General features: G+C 41.7%; 1 protein-coding gene across 1 annotated transcript in view; it reads right to left on the bottom strand.

The window, feature by feature from the left end:
* KATNAL2 (katanin catalytic subunit A1 like 2) overlaps positions 1–25814 on the bottom strand; it is a 99056-nt gene that overhangs the window by 15845 nt on the left and 57397 nt on the right. Inside the window, exons 8-13 of the mRNA XM_040264533.1 lie at positions 25537–25614; positions 21258–21356; positions 17843–17906; positions 17526–17644; positions 7549–7640; positions 4812–4922 (exon numbers count right to left, since the gene is read on the bottom strand). Coding sequence (XP_040120467.1) covers positions 4812–4922; positions 7549–7640; positions 17526–17644; positions 17843–17906; positions 21258–21356; positions 25537–25614 — 563 coding nt within the window. The remainder of the gene's footprint in view (positions 1–4811; positions 4923–7548; positions 7641–17525; positions 17645–17842; positions 17907–21257; positions 21357–25536; positions 25615–25814) is intronic.

Consider the following 25814-nt stretch of genomic DNA (forward strand, 5'->3'; position numbering starts at 1 on the left):
CAGTTATTTTACAGTTTTCTTAAAACAAAAACAAAAACTCGAGAGTTTATTTGTGAAGGAGGTGACAATTAATGTCTGTCCTTCCTCCCATTAATCCAGTGAGTCTCAACTAGAGATGATTTTGCTCCCGAGGGAGCATCTGACAAAGTCTGTGGACATATTCTGGTTGTCACAAGTGGGGGTGACGCCACTAGGATCTGGTGGGGACAGACCAAGGATACGGCTCCCCATGGCAAAGTGCATAGGAGGCCCCACAGCAGGGTTATCTGGCCCCAAATGTCAGGGGCGCTGAAGATGAGAAATTTCAGATTAGCTCTTCATCTTAGTTATGTCAGGTCCATACCATTTTCTTTATAAAAATACTACTCTTATGATAGTCCTGGTAATGTTACTGAAAAGTCCGTTATAGACACAAATATAAAATATATCTACAAATTAGGATAAAGTGAATAGTAATTATACCGTTGTTAAGAGCTAAAATTTTCACAAAGAAAAGACACAAATATAAAATCAATTAATTTAACTAAAAACCTTGTAATCTTACATTTGAATGGGAAATACTAGCACGAACTCATCATTTGCCCCTTTTTGACACTAGGTATGTATTTCCTAGCTCTACTCAATTGAAAGGCCACGAATCAATGATAATCCAGTAGCAAGGAACATCCGTAACTGTGGGACGATGATATTTAAACAGTACTTTTCAGTGAAGGGAACCAGGGCTCTGTGAATCAATGGTTGATTCCAAGTCTGTAGCAGAGTATTAAAATTGAGCCTGGGTCATCTTGTGAAAATGACAAAGAAACTTGGCTTTGCCACACCTAACAGCAGGGAAGACTAAGAAACAGAATTCAGAAACTGGGGTTCTATTATTACATTAGAAGGATGAAGTAAATATTGGAAGGCAGTTATCAATCTCTGCCACAGAGGTATGGGACTAACAAATTACCCTTGGATTTGCTCTGTCCAATACAGTAGCTACCAACCACGTGGGCACTTGAAATGTGGCTAGTCCAAACTGGAACAGGCCATAAGTGTAAAGTATACACTGGATTTCAAAGATTTAGTATGAAAAAAAAAAGTAAAATATCACAATAATTTTATATGATTATATATGGAAATAATAATATTTTAGATATACTGGGTTAAATAAAACATGTTAACAAAATTGTATTTTATCTGTTTCTTTTGCTATTTTTTAATATGGCTACTAGACATTTTTTAAGTCTGTATTTCTATTAGACAGAACTATTGCCCAAAAAAAAACAGTCACAGTGTCTTCTGAAAGACTTGGGGCTTAGGAAATGGGATAGCCATGGAAAGTTTAGCAAGGGCATGAAAAGATAGAGAGGAACAAAAAACTTCAGAGATGGAAGGAGGGAGGGAAACAGACTAGCGGTGAAAGAATGGAGAAAATATTTACAAATCATATATCTGATACACGACAAAACAAATCTTATAACACAAAAATGGACAAAGGATTTGAAAATACATCTCACCAAAGAAGATATGCAATTGGCCAATAAGTACATGAAAAGATGCTCAATATAAGTATCACCAGTCACCGTGGAAAGCAAAGCAAAGAGAGGAGACAGCACTTCTCCTCCACTAGGACGACTACAATCAAAATGGCAAATAATAACAAGTGTTGATGAGGACGTGGTGAAACTGGAAGCTTAGTGCATGGCTGGTAGGAGAGTAAAATGGTGCAGCCACTTCTGAAAACAGACTGGCCATTCCTCAAGCAAACATGCGTGTGTGCACTTAGTCACTCAGTCGTGTCGGCCTCTTTTCGACCCCATGGACTGTAGCCCGCCAGGCTCCTCTGTTCATGGGAGTCTCCAGGCAAGAATACTGGAGTGGATTGCCATGCCCTCCTCCAGGGGATCTTCTCAACCCAGGGATCGAACCTAGGTCTCTCTTACTGCATGCAGATTCTTTCCCAGGGGAGCTACCCGGGAAGCCCGATTAAACATAGAGTTACCATAATAATTCCACTCATATTAATAGGTACAAAAGTAGGCAAATCTATAGAAACAGAAAATAGATTAGGTGGTTGCTTAGTGCTGGGAGTGGGAGATGGGGATGATTGCTACTGGGTATAGGGGTAAAGAAAAATGTTCTAAAATTGATTGCGGTGATGGTTGTACAACCATATAAATATAAATATAGCTAAAACCATTGAGTTGTACACATTAAATGGGTAAAGTATATGGTATGTGAGTTATATATCAATAAAACTTAAAAAAAAAAATGATGTTATACCAAACATGGCATGAGATCAGAGAGAGACAGGGAGACAGGACTCATCAGTTACCCGGAGGTTGCTGGGCACAACACATGACTCTAAATATCAAAGAGAAAGAATTCCTCATTTTCAGGATGAACTATATTTCAGGGTTATCAAATAACCCTTTTGATGGGGGAAAGTTCTATCGTAGAGAGTAATTCCAGCTATCAATCAGAAGGCATGACAGAATCACACTTCTAGTGAAATAAGTGATTCAGGCAAAGATATCAGTGGATGCTTCAACCATTGATGGGAACTACACAGTGGAGGACCCTGGCTGACACACCTGAACCCACGGATCAACCCTGGTATAACCAAAGGTGGGACGACAGGGCATTATATACAGCTGCATACTATACGATGTGATATACTCAGCATCACCTATGAAGTATGTTCACCCCAGAATTCCACTGGTCCTGAATCAAATCTAATCAATCTAACCTTTAGTCTAGAGTAATTTTAAGGGCAAGGAGAACTAGCTAAACAGTACCATGGGGATACAATAAGCCACATTCAGAAACTTTAGGCTCTGCAGGACAACCTCTCTAGCAATCAAGTCAATAGCAAGCGGTGAGGGAAAGAGTCTGTTCTAGATTAAAAGATGCTTAAGAGAACAGCCAATTACAAAATGCAAATTTTGTTTGGTTACCAGTTCAGTAAACCAACTGTACAAAGATATTTTTAGAATAATATGGGAAATCTGAATATAAACTGGATATTAGATGATATTGAGCAATTACTGTTAATTTTGTTGGGGTTGATAATGACATTGTGATAATGTAAGAAAATGTCCTTATTTTTTTTAAGATGTATGCTGAAGTATACATATGTGAGCAATAACATGAGAATCTGGGATATAGTTTAAGATATTGCAGCAAAACAAGAGAGGAGGTAGAAATAGATTAAAATCAATTGGGCCAGATGCTAGTTACTGAAACTGGAAAATGTTGAGTTCTTTGTACTCTCATCTTTAGCGTTTGTCAAGAATTTTTGATCATAAAAAGTTTTTTAAACCCAGCAATGTTCAAGTGGGTAGGACAGTTCCCAGGTATGCTGTAGGGTTGCAATCTGTGATGTCAAGGAATTCAAGCTTAAAAACATACGTATTTGCCATTTGACATGATGGACTTTCACTTTTTTCATGATGAGAGGTAATTCTTTCAGAAAAGCCCTTCTGAGCTTCTTATTTGTGATTGCTTGCCAGCTTTTTGTTTTTCTTCTCTGGACCATTTTATTTGAGTTTACCAAAGACTGGTCGCCCAAGGGAAACTGTGGTGGCACCATAACCTCCCAGTGAAGTCATGGATTTTGCTGGGAATGAAGGCTCTCCACTCCTCCTCGGCAGGCACAGCCCTTTCCAGAGCCATGCACAAAGCTGTCCAGTTTTCACCCACCCTCCTCAGCTGGCTCTCACAGGCCCCCCAGGATATAAGTAGAGATTATGATCAACCCTGTTTCAAACAGGTGAAGGAACGGAGATTCTCTCTCTAAAGGATTCTCCATGCCTAAATGATGGCTCTCTGATTTCAACTTCAACATTGTGTATAAAAACCTTTCTCCTCACAATGTAAAAGGCTGATCACCTTAGCACATCAGAAAAGTCATAAATTTGAGAAGTGGCGAAGTTGGGTTGAAGTTATTTAGTTAAAATGACAGACTCCACATGAACGTCCTTATCTCTCCAGTGACTTCTGCTTTGGGAGCCTAGATGATCAGCGTGCACAAACAGAAGCATTGCATCTTTGAACAGAGAAACAGAAATGGACGAGGTACCGGAAGGGGAGGGTGTGGCTAGCTCAAGCTCCATTGCAAATTGGCTGTTGACTTTGGGTGGATTGACCTTGGCCTCCTCTGCAAATGGCAAGAACAGCCTTTCCTTATCTGTCTCCTGTCTCACCTGTAGCTCAAAACAAACAATGTGAACATATTCTTGAGAACTATAAAGGGATTATAATTATTTTTTAAAATATTCTCTCCAAGTCGAAATTATTTTTCTCTAGTCAACATCTCTTATTTCCCAATTCTACTTCTAGAATTGTTCTTATATCACTCTGGGATACAGTTTGAATAACAGACTCTCTGAGTAGATTATAGTTTCAATTAGAGATTATTTAGCTTCATATTTACTGCACAATATTAAAGATTTTCCTCGTAACTCAAAAAAAGTTTAAATTTAACACTGTTAAAATCCAAATATGTTATTTCTGGAATATTCTTGAGTCCTGGAGACTTTAGTATTTTATGGTTCTCTGCCAAAGCCCTGCTTAAACACTAAATAATTTGGCTCAGAATGTCCATTTTAAATAGTCAGTGGTAGCCCTGACCTATGTTCCTTCGGTTCAGGCAAACTTTCACAATCCAAGTAGCAAGGATTGAGGATTTGGTCCAGGAAAGCCTTCAGCTTAACCTTCCAGGGCTGGAACCAAACAAGGAGACTTTGCCTGAAGCAATCAATATGATATCCGCACCTGCACAGTGGCTCCTGAAAATGCATTCAGAATGTACTCTCTGGATCTCTTACCACGGCAGGTTGGAGGCTGCTAAGACAAACACGAGATCCTCAGAACGAGCCAGCCCGTCCATCTGCACCAGAAGCTCCGTCTTCATCCTCAGGCTGCCTTCATGCTCTCCCCTAGAGAAAGACGAGGAGGTAAGATGCTCCCAAGAGGCAGAGTCTTTGCTTCCGAGACCACAGTGATGCTCACGGTAAGGACGCGGTGACTGCAGACTGAGTTCCCCTCAGACAAGTAACCCCTGCCCTGCCACGATCTCAGGAGCTGCTCACCCCAAGGCTGGAGCAAATGAGCAATTGGAACTCTTTTCAAACAGTACCAGAAAGGAAGTAAATGAATACAATGATAATACCGAAAAGAAAACCAAAGGTTGGCAATGAGCCAGAAAATAACCGAGGGGGAGACCGTGGCACTAGTAGACTTAAAAAGGCAGCCCGGCTGTACCGACCTGCAGAATCATCCACCCTTAAAAAAAAAAAAAAGGCCTCATTGAGAATCGTTTTCATTTATACAGCAGGCATGAGAGTATTTTACACACATTATTGTTTAGTGTAATATATGGATATAAACTGTCCGAGAAGAGACATGAGCTACAACACAATCTGTTTCCTTCTCTTCTAATGAGACGAGAGAACGGCGGGGAAACTAGGCCTTCCATGCACAGCATGGAAAACGGGTTAGAGGCCGTTTTCTGTGCAAATTCACCCTCCAGTTTCCCCGCCACCTCCACTGCCTGAGGCCATCCTCAGGACCCGAGAGGAACTGAACAATCGAATCGGGGCTAAGCCTGGACGCCTCCAGCAAGCGCTCATGTAGATCAAGTTAAAGGACAATAAAAGGCCTTTCTAGCACAGCACACACTCAGGGTCTCATCTCTGCATGTACATGCTGGCAGCCCAAATTAGGCTTCTGGGATTTTTTTAGGAACTGTGCCCCTTTCTACCTCAGAGAAAAGCCAGTCTCACGGTAAAGTTATATATTTATCTAGTATTAACACATAATTACTAGTCTTTTAACATAACATGACCCCCAAAGTCTTCAGAGCACCTGCCCTTGTTCCCTGATCCTTTTGTTAGGTAGGTAGAACAGGGAAAAGGAGTCCAAAATGGCGGTGGCTACAAGACAAGGAAGGGAAAAGCCCGTGAAAATGGAACAAAAGAAGGTCTGAGGACTGGAGTGAGGACCTCAGGTAAAACAAACAACACTCCTGGCTGGCCCAGTTTACATAGGACAGGCCCAGGGAGAGATAAACATATAAATAGAGGAGCCAAAGCTAGCTCTCTCTCTCCTGTGCGTTGGGGCACTCTTCTCCTCCTGTCTTTGGATCGACGTGCCCTCACGCCTCGAGGATGGATTTTCCTGCTATCTTCTAAATAAAATAGAGCTGTAACACTGAGCTGAAACACTGATTTGTCTCAGAGCTAAAACATGGTCCATTCGAGACCTGAGAGCTATAACACGGTCTATCCAAGACCTGAGAGCTGTGATATGCAGAGGGGGCTTTAATGTCCATCACTCCAAATCTTTGTTGTGACGAGACAAAGAACCGAGGAACATACACTCGCGTGATACTTTGAAGCCTCCAGTTTTAGTGTTTAACTTCCAGAGGAGGAAACTGACATGCTTAAGGCTAATAGAGGAGGAGTTTCCAGATCAGCTCAGTCACAGCTGTGGGGAACCCTGGGGATGGAGGCAGACAGACAGCATGTAAGGGTGAGAGTCACTGTGGTAAGGCAGGCTGCGTGCATGGGGCTGTGCAGACGAGTGACACTAGGGCGCTCCGATGGGCTCCCCGCTAGGCCCCGCTGCAGCTGCCTCTCCAATCAGGCCCCCTTTAGAGGGACAGAGCACCCAGTCCAGGGCTGACTAGCACCCTTTAAGCCATAGAAATAGTCGCAGTCCTGAGCATCCTGGGTACATCTTGATGGCTGTTTTCTCTCTGCTGGGGAAATGGTTCTTCATAAGTAAAATTTCATAAATTATAGTTATACTTCCAACAAGATAATGATTTGCTTTTTATTACTATCAATTTTGTCTTGATGACAGACCGTTGGAGGCCATCAATAAATGCAGCTGTGTTGCGATTTCCCTGAGACCTGTTTTTTCAAGCCAGGGATATCAAGGTTAGTAAAACGCTTCAAAGAAAAACAACTCTTAAAACACCACTCACACACATACACATACACACAGAGGGAGAGCCTCATTACAGTCTGAGATGTGGGCTTTCTGGCTGGGGACCCTAGTGGACACTTAATCTTTAGAGATAACGTGTGTGACATGTTCACAATCGGTCACGCTGAGCCGCAGTCTGGTGTCACAGAGAAGCGGTGACTTCCCCGGCCTCACACACCTTCTCAAGGGCCTCCTCTCCAGACTCGGCCCTGGGGAGCCCCGCTCCCCACAGGCAGCCCCTCTGGCTCCAGCAGAGGCGCTTACAGGCAGCTATTTTGAGCTAGCATAACGGTTATGGTGGCCTGGGATCAGGGGCTGGGTGATCTTTGGGCCTGAAAACCACTCTGTGGGGAAGGGGGGAAGGGAGGAGGACATTTCCTCCGGTTATAAAAACTACTTAAATCAGCTATTCAGTTAACAGGATCTAATTTAAAGACCTTTCCGTGTGTCTGCAGAAAATTTGTGGGCTTATTAATAGGCTCATTCTGCTGGTAAATGTCGATGGGCTTCCGACCATCAAACACACTTACAGGAGGGGAAAAGTGAGGACCAAAAAAAAACCCGGTCTGTTACCCAGGAGCCGTGCCTCTTTGGCTCATCACTGACTCCAGCTCGTCCAGGAAGATGGTGGAGGGGGCGTGATAGCGGGCAAGTTCAAATAACACCTGGGTGGGAGAAAACCAACATGTTCAAATCCATATACTTAAAGTTCTCAGATGGCCCCAGAGATTAAAAGATTAGGATGGCTGTAATATTAAGCATCTATGCTGCACTTTATCTCACAACAACTTTATAATCATTAGTTATTTCTCCCTAGCACTACCCCATGGGGTTCGATGGTCCAATTATTTCCATCTATCACCTGATAAAATGAGAGCCAGAGAGAATAAGTGGTGAGCTCAAGGTTACTAATCATAAGTGGGAGAGCGTAAGACAAAACTCAGTTCCTAAACTTCCAGTCAGTTAACCCTTGAGATCCTCTGCCAATGACGTGTTCCATATAGACACAAAAGCTGTAGAAGATGTAAAATCATTTAACATTTTTTTTTTTTTGCTTAACACTTAGGGACAATAAGAAGGTAATTCTCGGAAGAAAGAACTGCAGAAAAAGAATAGAGTTCCAGTTGTGAGTAACAAGGCTGAAGAATCCTACCCTTTTCTGCTCCCCAAATTACTCCCCAGGACCCCCCACACTGCTGTTTGGTAGGCTCAGATACTTCGAGGCAATTCCCGATTGAATAAAATGCTCAATTCCAGAGTAAAATATTATAGGCTGAACAGGAACAGGAAAGCAACCAGCAAAAGAACAGACATATAGAAACAAATTCAAGAGCGCTAGCGGGAGATGTGGTGGTGAGGAAAAGAGTATAAGAAACTATACCTTTTTTCGAAAAGCCCTGAAACTGGTCACTTGAGCACCATATACAGTTTTTCCCTGGTTGGTCAGAGAAAGCATGAGAGATTTAGAAAAGAATAGATGTTCTTAAATAGGCATAGGGGATGTATTCTCCATGTCACTTAGCACTAGCAAAGCGTCACAGAGTAAAGAAGAGGGGAAGGGCTCAGAAAAGGCCAGATTGTGGTTTCCGTAGTGGTAGCCAGTCATCTTTTACAGGCCTCGCTGTCACTGAATGGGTACAGCCTCATCTTCACCATTGCTGAGCGTGTGGTCCCTGCCTGTTCACGTGCATGCATGCTAAGTCGCTTCAGTCATGTCCAACTCTTTGCAACCCTATGGACCATAGCCCGCCAGGCTCCTCTGTCCATGGGATTCTCCAGGCAAGAATACTGGAGTGGGTCCCCATTCCCTTCTCCAGGGGATCTTCCGAACCCAGGGACTGAACCCACGTCTCTTACGTCTCCTTCACGGACAGATGGGTTCTTTACCACTAGCACCCCTTCCATGCTCATATGCACTAGTGTTTTCCTTTCGCAGAATCCTATTTTATGTGGCCAGGACAACTGGCTCAGCCCAAGGAGCTTACAAGAAAGTGTCAATGCTGGGACACTCATCACAAAAGCTCTTTAGATAGACAACAGATACCAGCTCGTTAGAGGCAGGAAATCCCTTCCTGTCGCGAACAGGAAGATTCAAATAGACCTGATAATAAGGATGATTACAGCAGCAGCAGTCTACCGGATGAAAAATGGCATACTCGGATCTTTTGGAACCATACACATTTTAAGGACTCCCCAAATTGCAGAGAGGCCATCAGGTTCAGTAAGACCAAACATCCCGGTGGAAGGAGAACCACATTTGAAGCCCACCTCTCCATGGGGACCACTACTCTCCCATGGCCACAGAACATATGGAATCCTGGGTAAGCACTCGGGAAGCATTAGTCTAAAATTTTTCAAAAGTACTTGGAGGAAGTTAAATCATGCAATCGGGAGGCGGGGGCATGGTCGTGAAATGTTGAAAGATGTAACCACCAACAGGTGTGTGCATTTGCTAAAGAGACCACTCAACTACTCAATAGCATCAACTCCTAAGAGGCATAAACATTAGGAGGGAAGGGAGAAACAAAAGGGTTCCCTATAAATAACTCCTTAATTGGAGTAGAAAGAGATGCAAATGGTAGGAAAGCATCTCTGCTTTAGGTGAAGGTCTTGAAGGGCTTTCTTCATCTGAAAGCTTCACAATAAGAATCTTGAGAGCATGACCAAGATTTTCCAGGTGTGGCTCTTTCCAGGAGCTCAGAAAATAGAGTAATTTCAGAAAGCAAAGAAGATAGGTTCCTTCCAGGTTGCGTGATTGTGTGCGCACCTAGTTGTTCGGTCATGTCTGACTCTTTGTGACCCTATGGACTATAGCCCGCCAGGCTCCTCTGTCCAAGGAATTTTCCAGGCAAGAATACTGGAATGTGTAGCCATTTCCTTCTCCAGGATCTTCTCCGCCCAGGGATTGAACCAGGGTCTCTTGCATTTCCTGCACTACAAGCTGACTCTGTTTTCCTTTTGAATTAGTTTTAATATCCAAAATAAAAATGTATTTCACAGAAAGAAATGTGAATATCTTCTAAACCTATAAAAAGATGTTCAAATTCATTCAGAATGAAAGAAATGCAAATCTGAGCACTGAAATATTACTTTCACTATCAGACTGGCAAAGATTTTAAAATTTGGGTGCTACATGGTGTTGGCTGTGGAAACCAACACACACACACTGACGGGAGTGTAAGCTGGTGCAACCCTGTCGGCAGGGAATTTGTCAATCAGTGGTTTTCCTTTCTTCTGATCAGTGACTCTACTTCAAAGAAACTGTCCTACACTATACTATATGCAGACAGGAGCTTGGAGAGCTTTCTTCATAATAGCAAGAGAGTGGGAACAACGGAAATGTCCATTGAGAAAAGGCTGGTTCAACACATTTTGCCTTTAACCATGCAATGAAATGGCATGCAGACATATAAAAACCATGTTAGGGCTGTCTATAAAACTATAGAGCAACATCCAAGTTACATTGTTAAGTGTGAAAAAAAATCACAAGGTACAGAAGAGTATATGTACTATGTTCCTACTTGTATTTTAAAAGGAAGGGAAAATTGAGATATGGTTGTTGAGGTTAATGTAAATATAAATATGTGCTCTGGAAAGCTGCACCAGCAACTGTTCTGATTTCCTCTGGAAAGATAGCTCAGGAGTCTTTTTACTATTAATATTGTTTTAAACACAACTTTTAAAATATTTGGTAAAGGAAAGGGGACAAATTGGGGGTGGAATTGTTTCCTCATTCTCAGAAGTCTTCCTGAAGGAGAGGAAAATTGGAGTTAAATCAAACGCTCCCAGAGAATGGAGCATTCTAGTTAAATGACTTTTCTGGCTGTTCAACATTGAACAAGAAAATCCATATTCATAAACATCTGAATTTTTTCTTCTGCTTAGGTGAGTCCTGACCAAGGAGTCTGATGGAATCTTTTCTCTGAACACCTTACAGTGTTTTTTGCTCACTGATTCGAAGCTGATTCTGAGGGCACCTTGTAAGTTTTGCTGTTCCTCAGCCCATAGAAATAGAATGTTAAAAAGAAGTCTTCAGGCTGATAAGAATTCTAGTTAGTTGGATTTAAGCTAATTGAAATCTAGCTAACTAGAATCAAATGAAACCCATAAATTTAGGAGCATTAAGTTTAAATCCCATCTGGCACTGAGTTAGACTCAAGATGAAGAACAATGAAACAGAAGATGTCAGCATAGATTTCCAAAAACTACAATCTGATAGGGGTGATAAAAATTTATAAAAATATACACTTTTGAAGTAACTTGAGGACAATCACAAAGTAATAAATAGGTTATTTTAGGTAAATTAATCTTTTAAAAATATTTTATGATCACTTTCAAATAAGCCATAATATTTTGAAGATGAGCCTCTCCAAGGAAATGTAACTTAAGTAAAGAAATTTTTTTTCAGAAAATATATTTACATTCACTTTGTATTGATTACTTACCAGTCACCAGACAGAGTGCAATAGTTTAACAGGATTTCTGAGCAAGACCCACCTTACATTGAGGCATAAATTAAAACAAGTATTTTCTTAAGGTGACTGGAAGGTATAATAAAATTTTATAATATAAAATATACAATATACTATGGTAAATGGGATTGATTCCTTAATTTCTTTCTGATTTGTCATTGTTAGTATATAGGAATGCAAGTGATTTCTGTATATTGATTCTGTATCCTGCAACTTTACTAAATTCACTGATTAGTTCTAGTAATTTTCTGATAGTATTTTTAGGGTTTTTATATACAGTATCATGTAATTGGCAAATAGTGAGAGTTTTACTTCTTCCTTTAGACTCTGGATTTCATTTATTTCTTTCTCTTCTCTGATTGCTGTAACTGGGCTTCCAAAGCTATGTTGAATAGTGGTGAGAATGGACATCCTGATGTCAGAGGGAAGGTCTTCAGTTACTCATCACTGAGAAAGTTTGCTGTGCGTTTGTTGTATATGGCCTTCATTATGTTAAGGTAGGTTCCTTCTATGCCCATTTTTTAAAGAGTTTTTACCATAAATGGGTGCTGAATTTTGTCAAAAGCTTTTTATGCATCTATTGAGATTATCATGGGGTTTTTATTTTTCAATTTGTTAATATGGTATATCACATTAATTGATTTGTGTATATTGAAGTATCCTTGCATGCCTGGGATAAATCCAACTTGATCATGGTGTATGATCTTATTAATGTGTTGTTAAATTCTGCATGCTAGAATTTTGTTGAAGATTTTTGCATCTGTATTCATCATTGATATTGGTCTATAACTTTCTTTTTTCATGATATCTTTGTCTGGTTTTGGTATCAGGGTGATTGTGGCCTCGTAGAATGAGTCTGTGAGTGTCCCTTCCTCTGCAATTTTTGGGAAGACTTTCAGAAGGGTAGGGATTAGCTCTTCTCTAAATGTTTGATAGAACTCCCCTGTGAAGCCATCTGGTCCTAAGTTTTTGTTTTTTTGGAGACTTCGATCACGGTTTCAACTTCAGTGTTTGTAATCAGCTTGTTCAGACTTTCTATTTCTTTCTGTGTCAGTCTTGGGAGCTTGAACTTTCCTAAGAATCTGTCCATTTCTTCTAAATTGTCCATTTTATTAGCATATAGTTGATCATAATATTATCTTACAATCCTTTGTATTTCTATGTTGTCTGTTGTAACCTCTCTTTTTTTGTTGATTTGATTTTTCTCCACCTTTTTCTTGACGAGTCTGGCTAATGGTTTATCTATGCTGTTTATCTTCGCAAAGAACCAGTTTTCAGTTTTATTAATCTTTACTATTGTTTCTTTCTCTTTTTTTCATTTATTTTTGCTCTGATCGTTATGATTTCTTCCCCTCTTCTGACTTTGGGATTTTTTGGTTCTTCTTTTTCCAGCTGCTTTAGATGTAGAGTTAGATTATCTATTCAATGTTTTTCTTGTTTTTTGAGGTAGGGTTGTACTGCTATAAACTTCCCTGAAAGTGAAAGTGAAGTCGCTCAGTTGTGTCCGACTCTTTGCAACCCAACCCCATGGACTGTAGCCTACCAGCCTCCTCTGTCCATGGGATTTTCCAGGCAATAGTACTGGAGTGGATTGCCATTTCTTCCTCCAGGAGATCTTCCTGACCCAGGGATCGAACCCAGGTCTCCCACATTGTAAACAGACGCTTTACCATCTGAGCCACTGGGGAAGTCCCTAGAACTGCTCTTTTTGCATTCCATAGGTTTTGGGTCATTGTGTTTTTGTTGTCATAAAAGAAGCAAGAATATAAAACGGGAAAAAGATAGTCTCTTTAATAAGCTGTGCTGGAAGAACTGGATAACTATGTGCAAAAGAATTAAATTACAATACTTCCTAACACCATCATTTCAGTTCAGTTCAGTCACTCAGTCATGTCTGACTCTTTGCGACCCCATGAACCGTAGCACGCCAGGCCTCGCTGTCTATCACCAACTCCGAGTTTACCCAAACTCATGTCCATTGACTCGGTGAGGCCATCCAACCAAATGATCTTCTGTTGTCCCCTTCTCCTCCTGCCCCCAATCCCTGCCAGTATCAGGGACGAGTCAGCTCTTCTGCGACTCTGCGAAGAGTCAGCTCTTCGCATCAGGTGGTCAAAGTATTGGAGTTTCAGCTTCAACATCAGTCCTTCCAATGAACAGCTAGGACTGATCTCCTTTAGGATGGACTGGTTCGATCTCCTTGCAGTCCAAGGGACTCTCAAAAGTCTTCTCCAACACCACAGTTCAAAAGCATCAATTCTTCGGTGCTCAGCTTTCTTTAGAGTCCAACTCATATCCATACATGACCACTGGAAAAACCATAGCCTTGACTATTTTGTTGACAAAGTAATGTCTCTGCTTTTTAATATGGTGCTTAGATTGGTCATAACTTTCCTTCCAAGGAGTAAGCGTCTTTTAATTTCATGGCTGCAATCACCATCTGCAGTGATTTTGGAGCCCCCCAAAATAAAGTCTGACACTGTTTCCACTGTTTCCCCATCTATTTGCCATGAAGTGATGGGACCAGATGCCATGATCTTTGTTTTCTGAATGTTGAGTTTTAAGCCAACTTTTTCACTCTCCTCTTTCACTTTCATCAAGAGGCTCTTTAGTTCTTCTTCGCTTTCTGTCCTAAGGGTGGTGTTATCTGCATATCTGAGGTTATTGATATTTCTCCTGGCAATCTTGAGTCCAGCCTGTGCTTCTTCCAGCCCAGTGTTTCTCATGATGTACTCTGCAAGTAAGTTAAATAAGCAGGGTGACAATATACAGCCTTGACATACTCCTTTTCCTATTTGGAACCAGTCTGTTGTTCCATGTCCAATTCTAACTGTTGTTTCCTGACCTGTATACAGGTTTCTCAAGAGGCAGGTCAGGTGGTCTGGTATGCCCATCTCTTTCAGAATTTTCCACAGTTTATTGTGATCCACACAGTCAAAGGCTTTGGCATAGTCAATAAAGCAGAAATAGATATTTTTCTGGAACTCTCCTGCTTTTTTGATGATCCAGCAGATGTTGGCAATTTGATCTCTGGTTCCTCTGCCTTTTCTAAAACCAGCTTGAACATCTGGAAGTTCACAGTTCACGTACTGTTGAAGCATAGCTTGAAGAATTTTGAGCATTGCTTTACTAGCATGTGAGATGAGTGCAATTGTGTGGTAGTTTGAGCATTCTCTTTCTTTGGGATTGGAATGAAAACTGACCTTTTCCAGTCCTGTGGCCACTGCTGAGTTCTCCAAATTTGCTGACATACTGAGTGCAACACTTTCACAGCACCATCTTTTAGGATCAGAAATAGCTCAAGTGGAACTCCATCACCTCCACTAGCTTTGTTCGTAGTGATGCTTTCTAAGGCCCACTTGACTTCACATTCCAGGATGTCTGGCTCTAGGTGAGTAATCACACCATCGTGATTATCTGTGTCATGGAGATCTTTTTGGTACAGTTCTTCTGTGTATTCTTGCCACTTCTTCTTAATATCTTCTACTTCTGTTAGGTCCATACCATTTCTGTCCTTTATTGAGCCCATCTTTGCATGAAATGTTCCCTTGCTATCTCTAATTCTCTTGAAGAGATCTCTAGTCTTTCCCATTCTATTGTTTTCCTCTATTTCTTTGCATTGATTGCTGAGGAAGACTTTCTTATCTCTCCTTGATATTCTTTGGAACTCTGCATTCAAATGGGTATATCTTTCCTTTTCTCCTTTGCTTTTCACTTCTCTTCTTTTCCCAGCTATTTGTCAGGCCTCCTCAGACAGCCATTTTGCTTTTTTGCATTTCTTTTCCTTGGAGATGGTCTTGATCCCTGTTTCCTGTACAATGTCACAAACCTCCGTCCATAGTTCATCCATCAGCCACTCTGTCTATCAGATCTAGTCCCTAACACCATACACAAAGATAAACTTGAAATATATTAAAGACCAAAATGTAAGACCAGAAACTATAAAACTCTTAGATGAAAACATAAGCAGAACACTGTATGACATAAATAATAGCAAGATCATTTATGACCCACCTCCTAGAATGGAAATAAAAACAAGAATTAATAAATAAATGGGACATAATTAAACTTGAAAGCTTTTACACAGCAAAAGAAACTATAAACTAGGTGAAAAGACAACCCTCAGAATGGGAGAAAATAATACCAAATTAAAGAACTGACAGAGAATTAATTTCCAAAATATACAAGCAACCCCCACAACTCAATACCAGAAAAACAACAACCCAATCAAAAAGTGGGCAAAAGACCTAAACAGATATTTCTCCAGAGAAGACATACGGATGGTAATAAACATATAAAAAGATCTTCACTCATGATTAGAGAAATGCAAATCAGAACTACCATGAGGTATCACTTCACCCCAGACAGAATGGCCAGAATCAAAAAATCCACAAACAACAAGTGTTGGAGAGGGTGTGGAGAAAAGGGTACCCTCCTACACGCTGGTGAGAATGTAAACTGATACAGCCACTATGGAAGACAGTATGGAGATTCCTTTAAAAACTAGGAATAAAGACACCATGTGACCCAGCAATACCACTTCTAGGCATTACCCTGAGGAAATCAAAACTGAAAAAGACACATATACGCTAATGTTAATTGCAGCACTACTTACAGTAGCCAAGACTTGGAAGCAACCTAGATGTCCATTGACAGATGAACTGATAAAGAAGCAGTGGTACATATATACAATGGAATATTACTCAATTGTAAAAAGGAACACATTTGAGTCAGTTCTAATGAGGTGGATGAACCTAGAGCCTATTATACAGTGAAGTAAGTCAGAAAGAGAAAAAAATATCCTGTATTAACGCATATATATGTCATCTAGAAGGATGGTACTGATGAATCTGTTCATAGAACAGCAGTGCAGATGCAGACATAGAGAAAAGACTCAGGGACAAGGGTGGGAGAGAAGAGAGTAAGATAAATGGGGGAGAGAGTGAGATAAATGCAGAGAGTAGGATGGTGCATATACACTAGCATATGTAAATAGACAGCCGATGAGAATTTGCTGTATGACTCGGGGAACTCAAACTGGGGCTCTGTAATAACCTAGAGGGGTGGGACTGGGCGGGAGGTGGGATGGAGATGCAAGAGGGAGGAGACATACGTACACGTGTGGCTTCCCTGATAGCTCAGTTGGTAAAGAATTTGCCTGCAGCGCAGGAGAGCCCAGTTTGATTCCTGGGTTGTAAGATCCACTGGGGAAGGGATAGGCTACCCACTTAGTATTCTTGGGCTTCCCTTGTGGCTCAGTTGTAAAGAATCTGCCTGCAATGTGGGAGACCTGGGTTCGATTCCTGGGTTGGGAAGATCCCCTGGGGAAGGGAAAGGCACTCCAGTATTCTGGCTGGAGAATTCCAGGGACAGAGGAGCCTGTTGGGCTACAGTCCATGGGGTCGCAAAGAGTTGGACACAACTGAGCAACTTTCACTTTCATGGTTAATTCATGTGGATGTATGACAGAAATCAAAGCAATATTGTAAACCAATCATCAATCAATTAAAAATGAATAAATATTTTTTTAAAATATATACCATATACTCTTAGAAATGATATATTATAAAGATAAAAACAATCTCCTAAGGGAATTAAAAAAAAAATCCCTCCAGCCTATGGCGCTGTGGAGGAAAGTTGGCTGGAGCATCTGAAAGAGTAACTTTTAAGTTTCTTGATTCTTCCTTATAGTATCCAGTATAAGGACAAGCATACCACAGTAGCCTCTCAGTAAATCTTAACTGACTATTCTGAACATGCTTAATAATAAATGTTTCTTGAATAAAAGAAAAATAGGCCACTACAGAGACAGTTTTTTTCATGGTTCTATTTCTATGTTACGTGAATCGAAAAGGGGCTGTTGGCCAAATTCCCAAAGAAGGGAGATCATGTTTGCTGACAGGGACACCGCTAGCAGCTACATAGTAGTCAATCCACCTCCCGGGCTTTTGGTCATTAAGATCCAGGATAAATTTGAACATTTAAATCACTTAAGAACAAATAAGACCACTGTCGTCATTTTGTACCACTGTCTTCTGCCAGAATTCATTCTAAAGAAACAAAATCAAGAAACCCTACCCGAACAAGCTTTTCTGAGTCCCCTCTCCATTTGCTGACAATGGTAGATGCAGAAATATTAAAGAAGGTGGTTTTGCATTCCGTAGCCACAGCTTTGGCCAGTAAAGTCTTTCCTGTACCTGGAGACACATGTGGGTAAAACATGAGCGACCCTCGAATTCCACCCCTCTGCTGACAGACACAAGACAGTCACACAAGCAACACAGGAGGTGGGCACACAGCGCACGCTGCCCCAGTCCCGAAGGGAAGACAGATGGGGCAACCCATCCCCTGCACACTCGCTTCACACCAAGACCACAGCAGAAAGATCCCTTTACCTGGAGGTCCGTAGAGCAGCAGTCCTTTCCAGGGGGAAAGAATTCCTGTAAACAGCTGTGGGTACTGTGGGAGCAAGGAACAATGATGAGATTTGGTACCTGCAGGGCAGGCTGCACACCTTCAGCTCAGGCAAGCTAAGGGAGCTAGGGTGAAACACAGGCAACTCTGGGCCAGCCCCTCCTTTTTTAAGACTAGCTGTCTCTCTCTCTCTCTCTGTATACACTGCCCCCCCACCAACACACACACACACACAAGTATCTAATTTATCCCAACTTGACTTTCACTCTGGATAGGATGCATGGCCGAATTTTTTTGCTTTTTAAAAGAGCAGTTATTTTAAAGAGAAGAAAGGCACGTATAGGTACTATCCCCTCCACTGCAGTAGTCACCGCTCACATGCAAATAACGATTTCCCCTAGAGCTCGAGCAGTCTTTTGAATGTTTTGAAGCAGGTACGCTCTTTAAGATGCCAACTTTTTAAAACCAATATAGAAAGGTGTATGTGAGTAAAGTTCAACGTTATGGTGAAGCCTGATTTGGAAGTTGAGAATATGCAATGCATAATACGTAAGGAGACACCGACTCCAAACAGGACAGGCATGGACTTCAGTGAATCTCTCCTGTTAGTTCAAATTCAAACCATCTGGAGTCAGTAAAGGACAAGAGAGAAGGAAAAGGAACAGTAAAATTATAACTAGCTATTAGCTTCTTGCTGACGCTAATTCAAAATCTTGACATCGTATGGAACTTCAAATACCATGGCGACTACACATCCAGAGAGTCTCAATGAGATGCTCTAGCCTTTTGCACAAGAAGACTTGAACAATGGAGCCACTCAGAGGAAGCAGGGAATACCTTTCTACTTACTCTGACCACCACTGTAGTTCCTCCCCTACGTGTCTGAACACAGGAAGAAAGAAAGGAAAGACAGTCCAAACTGACTGATTTTGTCTCATTCGAATAGAAGCATCCAAAAATCAGGAGCTGCAAGGGCTCAGGGTTAAGAATAAATAGGTTATTCAAGAAAGTAAATTTGTAATCCTGACTGCAGGAGATCACCAAAACTGGCCACTAATTATTTGCAGCTCCTTACATCAAGAGGCAGAGGATATTTCTCCAGCACTTGGATCTGGACTTGGCCTCATGAGTTTGGCCAGTGGGGCATTAGCATGCAGAAGAGACTTGAAAATATAAGGGCATGGGAAAGGCTCAGCGATTGGGCCCTTTCTTGCTTCTGTCTGGGAACTCGCTGCCACTACGTGAACAAGACTGGGCTCTCCTGCTGGAGGATGAGAGGCAGAGAGAAGTCTCAGGGGCCCTGGTGACTCCAGCTTTCCCAGCTCTCCATCTTCTCCAGCCAGACTGGCTGATACCCCAGACATGTGAGCCCAACCAACATCACGCAGAAAAGCGTAAGCTGGCCCTGCCGAGCCCAGCCCCAAATGCCCACCCACAGAACTGCTGCAAACAAAGAAATGATTGTGGTTCTAAGGCACTAAGTGTTGGGGTGGTCTGTTATACAGCAAAAGCCATGTGGTACACTGACCTCATCACCACTGCTGTAAACCAAACATGTAGTCTTGCTTTCTGTTTTTCTTCCTGTTTAGTATCAAACCAGTCAATCCTAAAGGAAATCAACCCTGAATATCCATTAGAAGGATTGATGCAGAAGCTGAAACTTCAATATTTTGGCCACCTGATGCGAAGCACCAACTCATTGGAAAAGACCCTGATGCTGGGAAAGATTGAGGGCAGGAGGAGAATGAGGAGGCAGAAGATGGGATGGTTGGATGGCATCATCGACTCAATGGATGAGTTTGAGCAAACTCCGGGAGATAGTGAAGGATAGGGAAGCCTGGCATGCTACAGTCTATGGGGTCGCAAAGTCAGACATGACTTAGTGACCGAACAACACTGACCTCACCGCCACTGGTATAAACCAAACATGGAGTCTTATTTTTCTATTTTTCTTCCTGTTTAGTGAGCCACTCTGCACAAAGATTTGTCAGCAGTAAGCAATGAGAACAACTCAATGGCTCTACTACCTGGTGCCCTGGAAGGGGCTGTCTAGTCTTTACAACCAGCCGAAAGCAAAGCCCTCAATGATGGGAGTACTGGGGATGAGGCAGGGGGCAATCCATGCAAACACAGTCAGATGCTCTCTCCTATGGCAGGTATTTTTACTATAATAAGTATATTTAGGGAGGCAGGCTAATAGTAACTGACTAATCATATATACTACGGAGTCTTAGATCTTAAATTACCTCTTAGAGGAGATACCTGCCTTCAACCAATATGTAACATGATTTCAAATGGCCTAGAATGGATAGAGCCTTGGTGCTCCTGTGTGACAAAACATTGTGACATAGGCAAAAAGTTCATGTATGACCAGTACACACATGAAAAGATGCTCAACATCACTAATTATTAGGGACATGCAAATCAAAAGTATAATGAGGTATCACCTCACACCGGGCAGAATGGCCATCATCAAAAAGATCTACAAACAGTAAATGCTGGAGAAGATGTGGAGAAAAGGGAATCCTCCACTGTTGGTGGGAATGTAAAATGAGAATGGATACAGCCTTATGGAAAACAGTATGAGGATTCCTTAAAAAACTAGGAATAAATCTACCATATGACCCAGCAACCCCACAACTGGGTATGTACCATGCGAAAACCATAATCGAAAAAGACACATGTACTCCAGTGTTCACAGCAGCACTATTTACAATAGTCAGGACATGGAAGCAGCCCAGATGTCCATCGACAGATGAATGGATAAAGAAGATGTGGTATATACCTACAGCGGAATATTACTCAGTCGTAAAGAAGAATGAATTTGAGTCAGTTCTAGTGAGGTAGATGAACTTAGAGCTTGTTATACAGAGTGAAATAAGTCAGAAAGAGAAACACAAAATATAGGATATTAATGCATGTATATGGAATCTAAAAAATGGTACTGAAGAATCTATCTGTAGGGAAGGAACAGAGACGCGGATGTAGAGAATGGACTTGTCGACACAGTGGGGGAGGGAGAGTGGAACAGAAGGAGAAAGTAGCATGAGCATATATACACCATCAGCTGTAAGATGGATAGCTGGTGAGAAGCTGCCATGTAGCACAGGGAGCCGTCTGGTGCTCTGTGATGACCTGGAGGGATGCGATGAGGGGAAGAGGGGAAACTCGGGAGGGAGGGGATGTATGTATAATTATGGCTGATTCCCATTGTTGTACGGCAGAAATCAATACAACATTGTAAAAATTTTTTAAATATACTTGAATTTTAAAAAAAGAAAAAAAAAAGTCAACTTATGAACAGAAAATCACCCTGTCTTTCTCTTCCTGATAGGTGAGCTTGCCCCATGGATAATGAACAGAAATCGGGCCTCCCAAGAGGCCTCCCATCCTTACCCTTGTAGGATACACAACAGCTTCTTTGACTAACTGCTTGGCTGCATCAAGTCCAATAATGTCATTCCACTTTATGTTTGGATTATGGAGATAAATGTCCTGCAATGCACATTTGATCATTCTGTTAAAACTAATGTTCTCCTTCACAGCTGTAATAAACACAGGAGCAGGAGAATACTTGACTTGCAATAGGACATAAAGTGCTTGTGATAAAAACAGCTTTCCGTATTAGATACATATGTATATACATATTGTAATTTGACATTAGTTCACCAAAGGGATGCCATGAAAATATTTAGTGATTTTCCCTGAAGAAGATTTTCATAATATAATACTGTACTTTTAGGGTTAAAAAAAAAATCTCCTAGGGATTTCTCTGGTGGTCTAGTGGTTAAGATTCTGGGCTCCCAAAGCAGGGGGCCCAGGTTCAATCCCTGGTCAGGGAACTAGAGCCCACACACGACAACGAAGACCTGGTGTAGCCAAATTAAACATATATGTATGTATGTATATGTGTGTGCTATGTTGCTTCATTTGTGTCTGACTCTTTGCGGCCCTATGGATTGTAGCCCACCAAGCTCCTCTGTCCATGGGATTTCCTGGGCAAGAATACTGGAGTGGGCTGCCATTTCTTATATATATATATATATACACACACACATACATACACATATCTATGTATATATATGTATACACATGCATGTATATGTAGACATTGTATGTGTATATATATATGTATATACATGTGTATATATACACAGTTTTTAAAGGCTTTGTATACATACTTATACATACATGGGCTTCCCAGGTGGCTCTAGTGGTCAAGTTCCCGCCTGCCACCAAAGGAGACATAAGAGACACAGGTTCGATCCCTGGGTCGGGAAGATCCCCTGGAGGAGGGCATGGCAACCCACTCCAGTATTCTTGCCTGGAGAATCTCATGGACAGAGGAGCCTGGTGGGCTACAGTCCACAGGGTCACAAAGAGTTGACTTAGCATGCATGCATGCACATGTACATATACATGTATACAGAATATGTATATATACAAATATTAGCTATATATACAAAATATATATGCATATATATATATATGAATGAAAGGGAAAGTGTTAGTCACTCAGTCGTGTCCAACTCTTTGCAACCCCATGGACTGTAGCCTGCTAGGCTCCTCTGTCCACAGAATTCTTCAGGCAAGAATATTGGAGTGGGTTGCCATTTCCTTCTCCAACTACACACACACCCCCAAAATAAGGGGCTTCCCAGGTGGCTCAGTGAAGAATCCAACTGCCAATGCAGGAGATGTGGGTTCAATCCCTGAGCTCGATCCCTGAGGTCAGGAAGATCCCCTGGAGAAGGATGTAGCAACCCACTCCAGTACTCTTGCCTGGAAAATCCCATGGACAGAAGGGCCTGGCGGGCTACAGTCCATGGAGTTGCAAAAGAGTAGGACATGACTTAGTGACTAAACAACAACAATAATACAACATAAAATTCACCAAAAAGAAAAAATCTCCAAACAATGGACTATACCTGTCTTCAGTCAATAACAAACCATGCTGATTTATGACTGTAATCAAAGAAGCTACAGAACAGGGCTACAAATTACATTAGCTTTTAATCCGAAACATAGTTCCTAGCTGGTGCCTGGACTCTCTCCTGCTCCTTGATCTCAACAACACTTTCTAATTTGCTACATAAAAGAGATAATGCTCCTCTGAAACCAATTTCTCTTTTTCCCTAGTGATTGCTCCCTACTTCCATCAGGAGCAATTGCTTCTACAAAATCCAAGGAAGCCAACAACCAAGTGAAAGTACAGTTTTCCCCTCACAGAGTAGAGCCCCATAGCAACCACGGAGGACCCATAGCAACCATGGAGGATAATCAATTAAGGTAGCTTTTACTGATAACTAATTTGCAGTCTCCAAACTTCAATTTCACAAGATGCTCAGAATAGTCACTCAGGGGCTTTTCTCAGTGGAGCTGTTTTGGGCAAACTTGTCTAGAGTGTTATAGCAAAAAGAAGAAAAAAAAAAAACCACCTCCCTTCCACAGTCATTCTGAGTGACTACAGAACAATCTGGAAACTAATATTATATTTATTTAATTTTTTAAAAAGTGATACATGCACATGATTGAAAAAACATAAAACCGGGGACTTTCTTGGTGGTCTAGTGGTTAAGAATCACCCTCTCAATGCAGGGGACATGGGCTTGATCCCTGGTCTGGGACTGAGATCCCACGTGCCAAGGGGCAACTAAGCCCAAGTACCAGCTAAGCCCCCAAGTGTCGCAACTACTGAGCCCTCACACTGAATCAAAAGATCCCTCATGATGCAGTGAAGATCCTGTGTGCTGCAACTGAGACCTGGTGCATCCTAATAAATCTATATAATACGTAAAAACATATTTTTTAAATGCTGGTGAGATGCTGTGCCCCCATTCAGTGCCCCATCCTCCCAGGTCCCTCCACAAGGGATGACAACGTTTCTTAGAGAAACTCTTTACGCAGGTGATGTTGATACTGCGTGATTGTAGGATCCATTCCCGGGTAGATGACAAAGGTCTCGGTCTTCCCAAATCTTGGGAGAACCACCCTGTCTTGAAAGGACGAGCCACTCACTCTTATTACCACACTTTCTTAGGAAAAGCTTTGCACACAATGGGCATTCATTGGAGTTCAAGGCGTCCATCGATAACAGTAGAATCTCTTGTCCTCATTAAGCATTGACACTGAATTCCACATGGTGGTGTTTATAATTTCCCAGTAGGAAGTTCCTCCTTATCTCAATCAAAAGTTATCAGAACTCAGTAGAACTGCCTCAGCGGGAGGTGAGCTCCCCATCCCCGTCGCCTTTCAAGCAGAGTCCGTATGACTGCCTCTCACAGTTCTGTAGAAAGGATTCCAGGTGGAATCATTCCAGGCCACTTCTACGCCACAACTTTATCATCACTAGTCACGGTATCCGTTTGCAAAGACAGTAACAAGACTTGATTTGGGGGTGTAACAATATTTTTCTCTGCTCTCTTATGCATCCTAATTACCGTAGCCTGGCTCAACCCCTCATCCTCTCACTGATAATAACCTCTGAGCTGGTCTTATCTCCATTTCTTTGATGGCCTTCCACAATGTCATTAGAACAAGCTGTCTAAAAGCACATTTGATTATCCCATTCTGATGGACGCCTTTCAGAGATTCTCCATCTGATATAGACTGAGCCCAGCCTCGGGTACTGTTCACAGCGCCCTAACACGCAGGAACCCCAGCCTTGCTCTGCAGTTCCTTCTCCCACCATTTCTAATGGTGTTTCAGTTGGTTCCCCAGAAACACTGCATAAGCGCTACACCTCACTTGTCTGTACCTCTGCTCAGAATGCTTCCCCTCCGCCCTCTTCTGCCCTCTCTCACGGGCTATTTCCTGTGTCTCTTCTTCCCTAAGAAGATATAGATCCTTCCCAGCTCCTGTTCACCTTTGTGTTTCCAGCTGCTAGCACATGCCTGACACATCAGAGGCGTGTAGGGGACACCCGCTGGGCTAAATGGAGACCTGGGGACCTTAACGACCTCAGAGCAGCTGTGCAATTTTTGCATCATTTTAAACATCCAGGAAGGAGCCTGCCTAGGTTTCAGTCTTTCATTAAATATGAGATCACTGGAGATTAGAAAAATCTCCTATAATTCAGGAATCTATTCTGTTACCAAGGAACTTGCCCCAAGTCACAGAGTGAAAAAGAGGAGGATCTAGAAATCAAATCCAGGTCAACCTATTCCCGAGCTTGTGAGTCATCAACCACTAGATTTCACTGCCTTTAGGTCCTGGGGGACCAAGCTTGAAAAAAATCAGTCATGTAGATGGTAAGATCTTTCCCACTAATCTGTTTCTTCATGAAAATTTCCAATTATAAAACCAGACTCCTGACATCTCTATTTCTAGGCTTAGACTGTTTAAACAAAATACAGACCTCCTCTCTCTTTCTTTCCTTAAATTTTGGCTTAGCTCTAAAACCTTTCACCTGTCCCTTCCTTTCTAAGTCCTTTTCTCTTTGGGTTTTCTTGGCCTCTATAGTGAGATGGTGGGCTTTTTGTATTGTAATTTTATGATTCTATAATTTATTCATCATGCATTATTGTGCCTCTAAACAATATGAGTGCCTTCGCAAGTGGGGGCACTTTATAAATAAATGATCATATTTATTGTTATTAATAAAAGAAGCAGCCCACAATGCTCCTGGAGCCCCAGTCTGCCTCCGTAAATTTGTGAATTGAATATCAGATCTTACCCGGCTCACCACGGCTGCCAATTCTCGCATCTCACTGTTCATGCCAATAAATGCACTCAGAGGTTTCAACAGTCGTTCCTGATGATGAGAGTAGAAAGCCTCATGTTACAAAATTGCTTCATCACTTAGGAAGGAAAACAGAGCACAGAGCTCCATGGCACAAATGGTGGCAGATCGCTGTGCCCTTTAACTGGATCTCAAGGCTCCTCTGGACTCAAAATTGTATTCCAGAATTTCATCTGGATTTTGACAGTTTGCAAGATGAATGTCCTGTCCTA

This window comes from Oryx dammah, unplaced genomic scaffold (assembly GCF_014754425.2).
Source record: "Oryx dammah isolate SB20612 unplaced genomic scaffold, SCBI_Odam_1.1 HiC_scaffold_22, whole genome shotgun sequence".
Classification (NCBI taxonomy): Eukaryota; Metazoa; Chordata; class Mammalia; order Artiodactyla; family Bovidae; genus Oryx; species Oryx dammah.